This window comes from Patiria miniata, unplaced genomic scaffold (genome assembly GCF_015706575.1).
Source record: "Patiria miniata isolate m_02_andy unplaced genomic scaffold, ASM1570657v1 HiC_scaffold_19, whole genome shotgun sequence".
Lineage (NCBI taxonomy): Eukaryota > Metazoa > Echinodermata > Asteroidea > Valvatida > Asterinidae > Patiria > Patiria miniata.
This window is the reverse complement of record NW_024037057.1, coordinates 9,486,219-9,503,155: the sequence shown is the minus strand read 5'-3', so window position 1 is coordinate 9,503,155 and position 16,937 is coordinate 9,486,219. Positions and strand designations below refer to the sequence as shown.

The 16,937-nt window shown below is 42.2% G+C and overlaps 1 protein-coding gene across 1 annotated transcript in view; it reads left to right on the top strand.

Annotated features, from left to right (window-relative positions):
- The window catches only part of LOC119725693 (putative uncharacterized protein DDB_G0271606), a 60,408-nt gene that overhangs the window by 34,232 nt on the left and 9,239 nt on the right, over nt 1-16,937 (top strand). The window contains 6 exon segments of the mRNA XM_038197218.1: nt 5,973-6,041; nt 7,632-7,745; nt 7,897-7,952; nt 11,689-12,893; nt 12,896-13,543; nt 13,795-14,090. Coding sequence (XP_038053146.1) covers nt 5,973-6,041; nt 7,632-7,745; nt 7,897-7,952; nt 11,689-12,893; nt 12,896-13,543; nt 13,795-14,090 — 2,388 coding nt within the window.

Sequence of the window (16,937 nt, the reverse complement as noted above, 5' to 3'; positions counted from 1 at the left end):
CTTAAACATCACAGCGCCCACTACTTGTACACAAATGTGGACTGCCCATTATAATTTATATCATTATCTTGAGAACGCTGGAAAGTTTTATTTGAAACAGAATTTACATTGTTCAGGAAAAAAATATTATTTAAGTGGATGGATTTTCCCTATTTTTGTAAAATTGGCTTTTATCTGCTTTTGAAAATAATAGGACAAACGATCAGCGAAATAAGAATCAATTGCAACATGTTTTTACATGAATTTGCAAATTCACAGTTTTTGTTGTCTTTCAGTGCTGCTCAGTTTTTGGCGAAAATATTGCACATCCGATCCTTCAGGAATTTCTTAATGAGTTGAGCTGATGATTAGGTTACCAGGCAACCAGCATGTTGAGGATATAATACGGTCATATTCACTTCCTTGTAGGCTCATGAATATTCATGAAGCACTTTGAGGGTTGTATTATGCGTAATAAGGTTTGACTCCCTTTATTGTTACCTGATTCACTGAAGTACAGATTATGATGCCTGCTTAAGGTTTAGCTCTAATTTGCATATGAGTTGTGATTTCTTGGGTGTCGATCAGTCACACCCAGTTATTGCGTGGTCATATTCGTGACAGCTTCAGAACGTTTTTAATGAGAAATTTTCAGATATTCTCATCAAGTTTAACCGATACTTTTTGATTTGGGGATTGTCACAGGAGTGTTTACTTTTACCACCAGTGAAAGTAAGTACATTTGTAATGTTTGTATTATCATTTTTATAGTAGTCAGCTTGACTAAAATTTATTCAAACAGAAATGTGTTTAGATCAAACGGTTTGTGGGTTTGATTCGATCCATTGCATTGATAAAAATGAGTAACTTGTTAGAAATTTGTTAAACCTTCATGTGGGTTTTGAGGTTAATTTCCACCGAAATTTCTTACAAAATCTTAAAATCAAATTGCGTGTTTGTTCTTCCGTTCCTCAGCTCTGCATGAATTTCCCCTGCAGAATTGTTTTCCCGTATAAAAATTGAATTAATTAAACAAAATCAAAATCAAGTCAAAAGCAGTGTGTTTCTTAAGCATTAAATAAATCTTTCATATTGACAAGCCAATCTCGCTGTCTATGTTTGCCAAGGTCTTAGATTTCTCTCATACAGGTAGGACTGATGAATGAGAATTAATATAAACCCATTACATTCACGGCATGGACAGAAGGGTGCGTAATATTGACAATCGGAGATTAATTACTTTGAGTGGTCTGGCCCTCGAGGCAAAATAAACCAACCAAATTTCCTCTCGGTATTTATTCAGGTTTACACAATTAGGGAAAGAGAAATATTAATTCAGGAAATATTATAATAAACCAACCAAATTTCCTCTCGGTATTTATTCAGGTTTGCACAATTAGGGAAAGAGAAATATTAATTCAGGAAATATTATAATTTTGCATTCATAAATACCTCAGACAGTTTAGCTATTCCTATTGGTCGAGAGCCCGTCACGTGGCCGGTCTTAAACAGATGATAAAGACATGGCTAGCTGGTCTTAAACACTTTTCCAGTGTCACAATAAAATGTGGACTCCTAAAATTCCAGTGCCTCTTATCGTTTCATTGGTTGAACGTTCACAATCCTCACGTAGGCATGCGCAACACTACCAGGGAGTCAGAATTTTATAGTTCTGAATTCAAAACGCAACGCGCCAGGTGCGTTTTGCGCGACATCGCGCAGAACATGATACGCGCGCGTCAATCTCCATAAAAGGGTTGTTTACATCTTACTCGCCAGCTGAACACTCCATTATTTTGCAAGAGGGATGTTTCAAAAAGCATAAAGTGAATTTGTTGAACAAAATCGGGATGTTTTGAACGAATTATATGATTTTTTCTTACCGAAAAGGTATTTATGAATGGGAATAAATATGTGCTCCGTCGGTATTTATCACTCTGTTTAAGACCACTTAGAGCGCCTCCGGCTCGGGTAATTATCAGCACCCAGACTCTAAGTGGTCTTAAACAGAGTGATAAAAACCTCCAGAGCACACATTTATTCCCTTATTATAATTCATGTACCGGTAGATATCTACCAGGATATTGCTGAAAAGTCAAAGCATGTTTTTGTATACTCCTGTCTGGATGCAATATATCTAAACCATATATCTTGAGTGATTATTTTTATGCACATTGTTTTTATCAAGGTTTTTTTTTTTTGAAAAATTTCTTTGTTTATCAACAGACCACATAATGTGAATTCCTTTGCAGAGCGTAACTGAAAAAATTCCATTTAAGTTTAAGCTGACACTGAATTACATCGATCATAAGTACCGGTACATGTAGATATTTCCTGGCACCGAGTTCCCAACCGTAGAAAAAGAGGAAAAATTAAAAGAATTTTTGAATGTAGGAGTTGAGGAATTCATCGATTAAATTCTGTGTCTTTGATAAAAAGTCTGCTCTGTTAGGGAACAAAAGTTGATTTCTGGTAAAGTGAACGTGTACTGTTAATCAGAACTGTGTTGTAAATTAAATTTGCATCCCATGTTTTCAGATAAGAATCGTATATTTTCTAGAATAGAAAATGGAGTTTTGACTCCAATTTTGCAAAACAAATAAAGTGACAGTTCTCACCTTCAAATGTACACATGGCTAAAACCACAGTTGATAAATTGGACAACTTAACCTAGTAGCCCTCATACCGCCCCAAACTGCCCTGCCTGTTAATCCTCATACCGCCCGAAACTACCCAGCACTCTATGCTTTGATTGATTTATGGAGGAGTAAATAGAATGTAACACAATAAGTGCAAGTGCTAAAGGGTTAAACCATAGACAATTTGTAATTATGTATCAAAAAGGTGTAATTTCCTTAAATTGTGGCGTCCTAAAGGAGAAAGAATGAAGCAGGAAGTGATGACATTCCACAGAATGACTGTTTACAAACACGTCAGCTAATGAAAATTCTCTGGTGAACCACAATGTGCACTCGAGCAGTTAGTCCAGTCAGAAGCAGTACGAGTCACATCATCACTCGCTGACACTTAGACTGACTCAATTTGTAACTTAACTCCCCCCAAACGCAACGATGTCACCCCCTCCAACACGGTGATTCATGAACTAATGGCTCGGTGGGATGAGGGTACGCAAGCATGAATATCAGGGGTCAGAAATGTTTAATCAGATCATCTCTCCACCCCTTTAAAAGCTTTTTTTGAGGAGTTTTTCTGCACATAATTGGTGGCTTATTTAAAGATATAGTCCATCATTTGTAATTTGTGCATTTTATTCGTTTGAAGCAACAAAAGTGTTCAAAATCTAATGAAGGATACTGAACAACTAACCTGATGAAGTTTCAGCTAAGCTTCAGCTGTATATTCTTAGAAAAACAGCATTCTAGGATCTCAATTTCAAATCAAAAGTTACTGAATTGTGTTTTGAATTGTTTTGAATTGCAGCTATACGCGACATCGCGCACTGATCCGACGAATTATAGCAACCGCGCGTGTGCGTCGTGCCAATGTTGCCCGGGTGCTTGAACTACTAATGAACTACTAATTTAAATTTTCCTACGGTACGTCTTAAGACGGTGCAGCACCGTTGGAAAGGCCTTCTTTCGTTGATTACTTCAAAATGACAGCTTGCCAGAAAGAATAATTTCACAGGGAGTTTAGTTCCCTTACTATCTTTCAACCAAGTTTGTTTTTCAACAATGATTACGCCAGTTACTTTTCGGATGGCTGCAAATGATGGACTATAGCTTTAACAGCAGTGGGCTGTTTCAGTGGCCCTTTGAAGTGTTCAAATGTAGACTTCAAACTTCACTGTGATACACTTGGCAGTACAATGTACTTTTTCTCGAAAAAGCAATTTTGCACAAAAATATAAGCTGTGGTGAAAAATTTATATTTGGTTGTTTTTTAAAAGAGTGTGGCAGATTTTCCAGCAACGAAGGACTTTGTCGTTTACACGGTTAAAATTTGACAAAATTATTCAAGGAACTTTACAAAAGGTTACCTGAATGCTGTATAAAGTAATGGAAAGAAAAACACAGCTTTGAAATACATGTTATTGAGTACGCTCTTTTAACAACAAAATACTCAGCAACCAAAACAATTTCTCTTTTTCGTTTCAGTGCAATATGCACAAAGGTAGATTTTATTTTTGCTTAAGTGGTGGACTTCTGATAGCCTTGCTTTCTCAATTGTAGCTTAAATTGTCAATTTATGTAATCTGGCAATTTCATCTAGATATCTCAAAATTTACAATGACTGTCCAGGAAATCCCAGCTCAGGGTTGCAAGTCCACCTGTAATTGCCTCACTTCAGGAATTTTTTTTATCGGATGCGTGTTTTTTCCCCTCAAATTTCAGGCTGAAATACAAGCGTCCATATCATCGCTTCCATTCATTTGACAGGCAAAGTGATTGAGTAGAAACCAAGGTGTTTTAGAGTGCCAAGCATTCGTCATGAATATTTAGGGTGGAGTTGTACCGGTATGATGACTGCTATTGACAGTGCAAGCAGGATGCATCAGCAGGACACATCATGAGAGCAAACATTTAAAATCGGAGTGGGACCGGGAGGGGAAAGGGGGGGGGGGGGAGGGGGGTGTGATGATCGCCCCCTAATGGACTGTTTGTGTAATCTACCTGATAAAGTGGTTTAAAGAATAGGAGTGAGTTGCAAGTGATGCAGTGATAGATTACTATTCTAACCACAAAATGCCCAATTTATTATAATTTGTTCGTTTTTTATTATTCTTTTTTTTGGGGGGGGGGCTGGTTGAGTTGACACCTGCTTTCCTGTTTAAGATTGTTACATTACATTTAAGTTTAAAGTAAAGATGTGTTAATCTTTTGTTATAAATACTTTGTGTAAATTTGAATGCATCGATATGGACTCTTTATTTTTAAAAACAAAACCAGCCAGTACATGTATTTCTCATCTAGATCTTCTCATTTTCGTTAATTAATGACCAAAGACAAACAAGTCTCAAGTCATGATTTTGTGCAAGTTGAAGTTTGCAGTGTGCAATTTTAATTATTCAGCAAGTGTTAGTTTGCCTCTTTTTGCTGTTGCACCTGATCAGGCAAAAAAAACCCCACATAGTTCTGCCTCCGGTTTCCCTACTTACCCTATTCTGACAGCCCCCACCCTAATTTTTTTATGGGAAATATGAGAAAAAAAACACCCAAAACCATCAATTTTTACTTTTTACCCTTGATTACACGCAGACGCCTCCATATGATCGTACACAAAAAATTTGGCCACAAAAATATCCCTACCTACCTACCCTATTTTCAAATGCAATGTAATCGAAAGCAGAAGTATTTATTTTTGGGCCTTTAGCGTTCACGACATTTCTGTAGTCAATACTACCGGTAGTATGTATTTACAGCAGCCAGCACTATAAATTTTCAATGAGGACACTACTCGCATCATAAATATTTATAGCATATTTACTTTTTTTTGCGAACGTGGTTTTAAGATGCTCATCGATTCAACCTTTCCGGCACTCCTTCACCCAGACTGGATGTCCTCAATTCTGTCTCTTGATTCCCATCCCCTCCAGACATGACGGCCTCACCCCGGACTCAAAACACATCTCAGACATAAAGTCTAAGGTTTTATCCCGCCACTTTCACCTTGCTGGCGCTAAGACATTAGTCAAGTAAACATGCCGTACAAAAAGTTGCCATAGCATTGCATTGTAATAGCACTTCAAAGGTAAATCAACATTAGGTTTTTGCCCTTTACCTTGTATACTCGGTGTTTTACCTCCCGAGTGAAAGATGGAAAAAATCACTCGGGTGGGACTCGAACCCATGACCTCCTGCTTTCTAGTGGAGACATCTTACCACTTGACTACCAAGCTTATGGGATCGATTGGTTGGTTGGAATCTAGTTCGAAACTTCAACTTTAGGTAATTTGTGGTTGAACATGTAAACATGACTGGTTCACTGTCTTCCATTTTTGAGGACAATTTCTCTTTATTTTGTTTTTGCAGACACTTAAATTGAATACTGAAGTGAGGCCAGATGACACGGAGTGGGCCAAGCAGCGACAGCAATCCTCGGTGAGTTGAATATCAGAAACTAGTCCACAAAGAGTTTATTTCTGAAATTGCGATATACAAACACCAATTTATATACGCCGATTTGTTCCCATTTATTTGCTCTATTCTGGCTATAAAAAAAAGAACAATTTCGATAACTATATACTTCAATGCAAATTACATGCAAGAGTAAAATTAGGCTAAAAATGAAGTTTAGAAAAAGTTTTCATTCCGGTTTTTACTATTAAAAGTTGACAAATTGCCAGATGTGGCACGGTCTGTAGGCTCTGTGCATGAACAAGAGAGGGCGCTGTTGAGTCAGAAACAATACGATGAAGTATGCGCGAATATTTTATTCTGAATGTACACGGAGCCATAGCAGCTCGTGTTGAGCCTAAGGCGTCATCGTCAATGCGTTTAAATGTCTCTCCCAGTGGTCTCCCCCAGACTCTCCCTCTCTCAGCCTTGAGGGGGTACTTGCACACAGAGTCTATGGGCTCCGTGCACCAACAAAAGAGGGCGCCCTTTTACCTAGCAATGACGTCCCATGGGTGGGACATTTAGCTGGTTGACGTGCACCATTCCTTGTGTGTAAAGCACATACACCAGGGGATTTGTACTATGAACATGCAGTGGTACGTACGGCCGCGCGTCGTGGCAAAATATTGCAGTCAGGCAAGATGGCGTCGGTCGGTCACCCCCAACTGTGCTGTCTTTGCCGTTGAGGGGGTACTTGTGAACGGAGTGGATAGGACAATATCACTGTGGTAACACGAACACGCAGTGGTACGTACGGCCGCGCGTCGTGGCAAAATATTGCAGTCAGGCAAGATGGCGTCAGTCGGTCACCCCCAACTGTGCTTTCTTTGCCGTTGAGGGGGTACTTGTGAACGGAGTGGATAGGACAATATCACTGGGGTAACTACATGTAGAGTGTGTCTTGAGTCTGCACTGTGAATCTACTGTATAACCCGCCAGCGCATTCCTTCATGTCGCATGACTCACGTGTTTTCATTGCAAGCGACGCTCGGTCTCCTGAAGGCGTTGATCTGTGATGATGATTATTATTGTCAAAACTACTTTCAAGTACGTGCCCTTTGGCTAATGGTGTAGAATCGGGCAACGAATTAATGAGTGATGGTAGCCTAGGATGTGTGTAGGGATAACGACATCATGCATGTACTGTACAGAAATTGCAGTCTGAATTTCCTCTCTTTACGGATCGTGGCGCTCAAAGAAGAGCTGCAATCTTATAGCTGTTGGTAGAAATCCAAAATGAGTGTGAAGGCATTGCCCAACGGAATTGTAGTCATTGTATGACAAATGAATGTCTCGGGCAACTCATTGACAGCAACTGTACAAATCTGTTGTTAAACCCGTTAGTCCTTGTATTACCCCAAACCACCCGCCTGTTACTCCTTAAATACCGCCCTGCAGCACCCCAGCATGCTATGGTACCGTAGTATGGTTTTATCAAGAAGGAAATACTGTGCAGTGCAGTGTGATACAAGTGCTAATTGGTTATTTATGTGAACATGTGCTTAGGTTCTAGATTGCTCAATTCACAATTGGCTAATTTTTGGTATATTTTTAAAAATTGTCTTATTAAAGCAACGGCACCGACAAAGACGAAGCCACAACAGGGACCGACGCGGGGAGCAGCGCGACAACGTCGCCAACGCTGCTACTGAGGGTCTGATAGAGGAGCACACCAGGGTGGCGAGAGTGCAAACGGGACTGGACCTAGGTTTCACAAACGTATGGACTCGCTGGATGAAAGGTAAACAGGGCGTGGCATTAGGGTGTGGTTCATGGAGGGCGTGGCTTGGGGGGGCTTAGTTAGGCAGGGAGAAAAGGATACTATAGTTGGGGTGAGAGTGCAAACGGGACTGGACCCAGGTTTCATAAACGTATGGACTCGCTGGATGAAAGGTAAGCAGGGCGTGGCATTTGGGTGTGGTTCAGGGAGGGCGTGGCTTGGGGGTGGGGCTTGGTTAGGCAGGGAGAAAAGGATACTATAGTTGGGGCGAGAGTGCAAACGGGACTGGACCTAGGTTTCACAAACGTATGGACTCGCTGGATGAAAGGTAAACAGGGCGTGGCATTAGGGTGTGGTTCATGGAGGGCGTGGCTTGGGGGGGCTTAGTTAGGCAGGGAGAAAAGGATACTATAGTTGGGGTGAGAGTGCAAACGGGACTGGACCCAGGTTTCATAAACGTATGGACTCGCTGGATGAAAGGTAAGCAGGGCGTGGCATTTGGGTGTGGTTCAGGGAGGGCGTGGCTTGGGGGTGGGGCTTGGTTAGGCAGGGAGAAAAGGATGTTATAGTTGTGGTGAGAGTGCAAACGGGACGGGACCTAGGTTTCATAAACATATGGACTCGCTGGATGGAAGGTAAGAAGGGCGTGGCATTAGGGTGTGGTTCATGAAGGGCGTGGCTTGGGGGCTTAATTAGGCAGGGAGAAAAGGATGTTATAGTTGGGGTGAGTGCAAACGGGACTGGACCTAGGTTTCACAAACGTATGGACTCGCTGGATGAAAGGTAAACAGGGTGTGGCATTAGGGTGTGGTTCATGGAGGGCGTGGCTTGGGGGCTTGGTTAGGCAGGGAGAAAAGGATGCTATAGTTTTGGTGAGAGTGCAAACGGGACGGGACCATGGTTCCATAAACATATGGACTCGCTGGATGAAAGTGAAGGGCGTGGCATTTTGGGAGGGCGTGGCTTGGGAAGGGTTTGGTTTAGTGCCGGTGGACAAGAGATGGTTCTTCAACTAGACGGGACCTGTAACCAGTTTCAGGAGGTCTTGGGGAGGCACACTGGATTGCACCCGTATGGCCAGAAGTACCGAGACTGACTCTGCCAAAAACAAAATATGGATGAAAACATGACTGAAAAAGAAGAGTGGACACAATTTTAACATCAATTTTTTGTAAAGGGCCTTGCACCCCCCCCCCCCAAAAAAATGGTCTGAGTAAAGAGTGATTCATAGCTGTCACGCGTTCGAAGTGAACTTATAAGGAAATCACATTGTTGCTTTCATTTTGACTTGCCTAACATGTGCCCTGGTACATCATTGCCACATTCTAGAATGCAAACTGTCGGGAAATTGCTTCATTTCCAAACAACAATTCCGCAATCGTCATGTGCCGTGATCCAGCAATCTCCGACATCTGCTGGAGCCATTAGACCAAGTTGAATGTTTGCTTTAGCCTTCAGAGCTTGCCTGGTACTTTCCCCTTCATTATTATATGTTGAGTCATTGTCCACAAAGTAACATTCAATTCAATTCAATTCAATTCAATTCAAGAAAACATTTATTCCATACTCCTTTAGAGAATACATCCATCAATAAATAAGAAAACTGGTAAATAACAAGATAACAGAATCCATAAATGTGTCTCAAAGAAAAGAAATATGAAATATTGTGAAATGTGAAATATTGTAGTGTATTCCCCTTCAAAATGTATGCTTGCAAAAGATGCATTCGTAAACATATGAATGGTCAGACTTTTGCTTCATAGCTTTTTCTTATTAAAAGTAAGTCGTCACTATTTTTAGATGCTCTGTGTTTTTTTTTTTTTTTTACACACTTTACAATTTTGTTACATTGGTAATTGTAATTTATCAAATGCGAGGGAGATACGCAATGTTGTTTCCACTCCTCAGATTAAACAGATCCGGGGGGGGGGGGGGGGGGGGGGGGGGGGGGGGGGAGAAAGAGAGAATGTATATTCAGTAGCTCATTCATCCGCCCCATTTATTAAGTGAAAGTGGTAGCAAAATTATAAAACTGAAACCACAAAAAAATGTGCTGAATGTTCGTAAACATGCACTGACTAGAGTAACTACAGCTTATAAACCACCTCCGTAAAGTGGCATCATACATAACATTACATTGTGACATGCTAACGCATTATGGCAAGTCTGAAAGTCCCTGATTACTCCTTGTGTTTCAAATAAACGGCAGTCGGTATTGGGTTAAATAGTACAATGCATAGACGAGCAAATATCTGGGCCCAATTTCATAGAGCTGCTTAAGCACAAAATTTGCTTAAGCACGAAAAAACATTGCTTAGTAAAATCACGTAACCTGCCAAAACTCCATGCGATGTACATTGCTTGTGACTGGTATTTAGCTGTTGTTTACTTAGCATAACAATCGAGTGGAGTTTTGGCCGGTAACCTGATTATATTAAGCAAGATTTTTTTGTGCTTAAGCAAATTTTGTGCTGAAGCAGCTCTATGAAATTGGCCCAGCTGGCCCCCAACAAAAACGGCCAATAACCAGTTGAAAAAAAGTCCACTTCGTAAACTGAAACAAAACGTTAAAATCTCACATAACACAAGTAACGAAAGTAAAAGTACGCAATGAAGTTTCCTGTTTTGGTTTCCCTCTGATGTTTTGTCCCAACCTCGTGATACTTGCGGGGAAGTACTGTCTGATGTTATTATTTTTTTTGCGTTCCCTCCAGGAAATTCATCAAAATCCACCAGGAAAGGAATCAGTTTTATTTATAACAGTCTGACGAAAGTGCAATAAAAATTAAATTCCCTGAATTGCTTAATAACCGCTATCAAGTTTCCCGCTTCATGTAATTTCCATTTATATCACAGTCACGAGCCCAGTCATTGATATAAAAAAACAGAAAGAATGTAATAAATGAGTTAAAATCCAAACAAGAAGTCCAGTTGAACAAGATATGATCGCGACTGATGTTTCAACAACTTGAATTTTGCTGAAATCGTTTCATGTTTGATTTGCCGCTCGGGAAAGTTATCAACACTGCTGCTGACTATTTCTGTAATGTGATCTGACTGCACTTCTGTGCAGAGTGATTTTTGGACTACACAGTTTTAAAAAACTGTAGAAATAATGACGCGCTTTTTGAAAAATCCACGTGTGAAAGTAAAGAAGGCCAGCCAGGGCACAACAAAGTGGTAAGACTTTAATTAACCCTAAGTACCTCAACCCTTCAAAATCCGACGGTATGTTTTGTTGGAATCTGTTAGAGGCCATGGTCGTTGACAACAGTGCACGTATACCCATGTGCAACGGTCCGTGCTCTGTTGACTGGTTGACAAGTGTGAGTTTCTACGCTTTTGATTGTGCGGGAACCAGCAAAATCTGTTTTGTACACGGTCGTAAATTGGGGACCTTCGTAAATGGGGACCATATTGTTCTCTATTGCTCAACGTCCCCTATGGAATGCAGAAATTTTTTAAATAATATTTCCCTTTACTGACAAAATTATACTGCAGTCATCCGGGTACTTTTCACAAAAGCAGACAATGAGCTGATTTATTTGTACGACCTGGAATAATAATACTGCCTGATGGATTTTGATGGAATTTGTAGGATCAGGGAGTTTTTTTGGGTAATCGTTGCTGCCAAGTAGTGAAACAATAGTGTTTCATAACTTGCCAGCTTACCTACTCCACATGTACAAATGTAAACCCTGATTGTGGATGATAATAATAATAATGTATCGGAGTCGTATATAGCGAACGTATCTACCAACTATTAGGTACTCAAGGCGCTGGAGATATGTCTATTATTAAAGAAAGCAATTGTTAATTCACAAAACCATTCTTAGATTACTTTATAAACCATTTTGCCATAGGATATGATAATAGGATTTTCTTTTCTTTTGTTTTGTTTTGAACCAGGCATATCCACTCCTCGCCCATTGAGAACCGTCGTAAACCCACCCAGGCAGCTACTGTTCCACCCCCTGGTCTCTCCCATGGATCTCCCCAATCCAGACGAGGTTATCGGAATCCCCTAGACCAACAGCAACAGGCTCTCTCCTACCAACAGCAGCAGCAGCAGCAGCAGCAGCAGCAGCAGCAACAGCAGCAGCACGGGTCGTTTGAGCAGCTACGACGGCTACGTTCAGACAGCGAGCCACTAGATCCCAGCTCTCACATTCTGATCGGCTCGGAGAAGCGTCGCCGATCGTCTACGGACAACTCCCGCATGCATCACCATCCAGGCTTTGAGAGACAGAACTCTGGTCGAGGTGATTCCTTACGAGGAGTCGACCTCTTACGTAGCAGCGGCAGGTCCTTTGAGAGAGATGGTTCTCCGCCGACTGGGTACCAGCAACGGGGTTCTCCACGATACCAAGACGGGGTAAGCGTCAACTCATCCTCGCAAGGAGATATGTACAGGGATGGTTATGGAGGGGGAAGCCCCCAATTTGGGATGTCTTATGGACAGGGGTATCCACCGCACCCGCAAAATAGACATTATCAACATGAACGCTCAGACAGTCAGTTGTCCATATCAAGCCAGCATTCGATAGGGAGCGGGGTCAATGTAGGAGGGGGCGGGGTCAGTGTAGGAGGAGGCGGAGAGCACCAGCATCATCATCAGGAGGAGGGGTCACCAGTCAGGACTGTCCAAGACGACATCCGTAAGCCCGTACCCTCCCCGCGTCTGAAGAAGAAAAGTAAGATGCCACGGATGGGCTTGGGAGCAGTTCAGCATCACTCTCAGCCCCCACCTCACCCCTCCCCGACCAACGCCCATGGCCAAGCCCCACACCACACCCAACAGCAACAACAGCAGCATTCCGTTCCTGGTATCCCACACTCGCAGTCCGGAGAACGCTTCCAACAGCAGTTCCAACAGAGCCCCCCTCCTCACCAAGCCCAGTTCCAACCCCAACTCCCTCCCCCTCCGCCCATTAGCGATTTCCGCTCCGGCACGCCCACTTCTGCCACCACCGCTTTCACCTTCCCCCAGCAGCCAGCCCACTACCCCCACCCCTATCCTTACAACCGACAGGACTCTTTTGAAGCCTCGCCAACAGCAGTGCCCGTCACCTATCACTACAACGTCCAAACTCCCGACTCCAGTGCCAGTCAGGATTCTTCACCCCGTTAGAATCCTCAGACCTTCCTCATCACTACCCGACAAAAGAGTTCCGTCAGAACCTCCACAAGCACTCGGAGAGCCAGCTCTCTCAAACCTCCCAGCACTCATTATCATCTCAACACTCGGACTCCTCCCTCCGTCAGGTCACCTCGGACTCTCAATCCTCGGATGATGTGCTCCGAAGCAGCACGCCTCCCAAACAATCCAAACCTGACAATCAAAACATCCCCTCAACACAACAACAACAACAACAACAACAACAACAACAAGCTCCTCAATCTGAAGACTCCACATCTCAACACATCTTCTCCAAACCCGGCCAGGTCCAGAAATTCAAAGCCAAGCAGAAGCCGAAACGCATCATTGACGACAGTCCCAACCCCATCTACGAGAACCTTGACTTCATCCATCAGAAGCAACGCGAGGACCATCAACGAGTCCGACTACGAGAGCTAGATCAGATCCACTACACCACTCTAGAGCCTCCCCAGGTCCCACCTAGGCAACGGAGACCTCTCTCTGGAATGCCTCCGGCGATGAGCATCATACCCAATGGTGACAGCGAGGTGATCGAAGAGGGACAGTTGGATCTGAGGGACGATGGATCGCAAGAAAACCTCAACAAGAGCTTCGATTCAGATGGTAAGCATTACAGGAACTAGCCACGTCCGAATTACATGGCTGCGGCTGCCAATTACACACGTGTCTATGGCAGCGGCTGAAGCCACTGCCCATAGATACACATTACAGCTAGCCACAGCCAGGTCATTCAGACATAGGCGTACTAATAGGAAGCCCCAATATGTTGTAATTGTAATTTTGTCAGACATAGACATAAGTGAGCCATAGAGTATGTTATAAAGTGGCTTTAACACAAAACTTTCAACCGACAGAAAATGATGATGAGCTCAAAGTATCCCAGGACGCACTGGTCTCCGAGGAGCTGGGTACCGGCGCAGATGACGGGACGTTAAACGACACCCCGGGTCAGAACGAAGTCGAAGATGATGATGATCAAGGCGAGACGGTCCACGAATCGTTGCGACGGAACAAGAAACAACAGCAACAGGACAACGGCTCAATGGTTCCTGGTATGCCACCGACGCTGGAACGGAGCATCTCCGTGCAGGACCAACGCCCATCCTCACTGGTAATAGGAATGGTTAAACCCCCCTCTGACGAGTGGAAGGTGGGTGATTCCGCATGCATAATTAATCGGTTCATGGGTGGCCCCCCAAAAATCTGCATGAATAATTAACCACATGAAAACCCAGCTGGTTTCTGTTTGTTCCTCCCTATTTTTTTCTGGTCAAATTTTTAAATTTGATTTTGTTTGTTTGCTTTCGCAAAACCCACCCCAGCTATATAAACAAAAACTTTTCCTAATATTTGAAACGTTTTACATTAGAAACTTTTAAAGAAAAAAAGAAAAGCAGTTTTTGTGTTGCGGTCAAAAATTATTTGCTACAATTTGAAAACGGTTGCAGCATTGAAGTATTTTGCCATTCAGACTTATTTGCTCTACAGTTAATTTTGCAAAGGGATTTCAGTTTTGCAAATTGTTTTGCGTAATGATGGCTATTTTTTATTTAAAGAAAAAAAAAACCATTCATTTTGCCCGAATCATTTCAGAGCTGTTTGCTTACAAAAATAAATAAATGAAACATTAAAAAAAACTTAAAATTTCTTCAAAAAGTTTTTGGGGAACATGCATATTTGATCCCACCTTCCACAAGTCCCAATCTTTCCAGTTTTATTTTTGTAAATTCTATTACTTCTCTCGGTGGTAAGTTGTGTAGGGCTCTTCTTTTGTTTGGGATTAATAGCAATATTTCAGATAATATTAAATAAGATTTGAAGGTTTGCATGTTAAAGATACAGCAATAAGATTACGTTTTTACAGGCATGCAACTTTTCCTCGGATCAGCTGATTTCCTCTTTTTTCACTTCCAATGTGTGCCATTGAAAATAGAAAAACACTGTACAAAGTCTTGGAAAGATGTGAATTTCCTCTTTTTTTGTGACTTCCCAGTTGCATGCCTGGTTTTAGGTTGCAGCATGTAACAAATCTCTTCTGTGAGGTTCAGTCCAGAATCTTCTTAATCATCTTAGTGTTTATATACAATGTAGTGCTTCCCATCATATCAACAATCTCAAAGCGCTTTACAATTATTACCCTGGGTAAGATAAAATAATATTAGATACGATAATAAAATTCCATCTTATAATAATTATTACCCTGTTCATCCGGCCATGAGACACGTGGCAGCCGATATCAGCGCTCAATCGGTCCTCGACCCTCACAGGTACCCATTCATACTCCTGGGTGGAGAGAGGCAATTGTAGCTAAGTGTCTTACCCAAGGGCACAAACACCATGTTCCTGGCAGGATTCGAACCCACGCACGGCGTTCTCTGGTTGAATACAACCAGAGAAACAGTGTCCAGACAAATCAGCAGAGCATACTGTCAGAAATGTTGTGTTGGCCCCGGCTTTTTCCAGAACCTCGCATTCCCACAAAGAGATTTGTGGAATACACGTGTAGGTGCAACTGCAAAATGTGTCTGATGAGGCTATATAGATACAGTGTTAATTGAGATCCAGTGACAGACTAGTCCATCTGTAACGCCCACTTGAGCCCATTCATACCCTTTTAAACCCACATAACCTGGATAAAACATATCCAAGCCAACCCAATTCAATCTACTTATAAAACCACTGCAACCCATCTGAATCGCAGCCCAGCCCAGCCCAACCCAACCCTTAATTTGTTTTTTTACATACATGTTGCATTAGTTCAGTGTTTGCTTTTTTTACAAAAATCTAGGTAAAAATTGATGCTTTCCCTAACAGTGCTAAACAATTTTTTATTAGAAGCTAATGAGTGAATTATGCAAATCTCCCATCTCCGATTCTCAATATTTAACTCTGGAAAAAAAATTGTACCTTGGATTTAAAGGTTTTTGCCCTTTTGCACAACCCAATTGCACACACATCTGGAAAAGATAGGTCGTTGTTCAGGAAGTACTCTCCTAAATTGGTGTTTTCCTTGATTATATCGAGCTGATATTTCCGGCTTTGCAGATAATCTGTCGTGTCAAAAATAGAAAAGCTGTACTGGCAATACAGGACTTAAGAATTGGTCAGGATTTGAGCGCTTTGTCATGTTGTCGGCATTTTAAAAAGAAATGAGGTGATAACGGTACTCGACTTGATTTTATTGAGCACAACTTCGTCTCCTGAGAAAGTAGTCTCTTTGTTTTGAGCTGGTCGCAGGATTACGCATATGAGTGTTCTTATTATCCGTGTAGCAAATGCCATCGTCGGCCATGAATGTTATTAATGCTTCTCAAGTATCGGGCTATCTTGAGCAAATCTGCACCCTGGGACCCTGCAAAAGCCCCAAGGGTAATTAGACATCCCTTGGACCCCCTCCCTCCCCCCCCCCCCCCCCCCCCCCCCCCCCCCCCCCCCCCCCCCCCCCCCGACTCTGTCTTTACAGTCGCTAATTTTGTTCAGCGGCCGTGAAAGATCTGCAGCAGGAAATGATCGATGAAGGACAATTTAAGCTCTTAATGAATGAAATTAACACCGCTGACAGCGAGAAGAGAGTGCCGTACAGAAACATGGCACATGCAGCTTAGTTGAAAGTCCTCTCTAAGGATGAATTAGGTAACAGAGAAAGTGTGTGATTTCTCGTTGCCAATCTTTGATTTATTCTCGACGTCGATGTTCTAGAACTAAAAAGACAAAAGAAGACAACACCCTTTTTAATGCAGGGTATTCCGAGAATTTGTCATTATTCATACCTGTTCTTTTGCTTCAAATTACATGTATTAGCACGCAACAATGCCTAACATTTACTGAAACTACAAATCCCTCCCACCCCCCCCCTCCCCTGAAAAACAACCCATACGCACTTCATAAAGGAAACACACAATTAACAGATAACCGGTAATCAGCTCTTTATAGCCGGTCCCCAAACCGGTCTTCCTTCCACACAATAGATTACCGCATCGGTGTGAGGTGAAAAGAA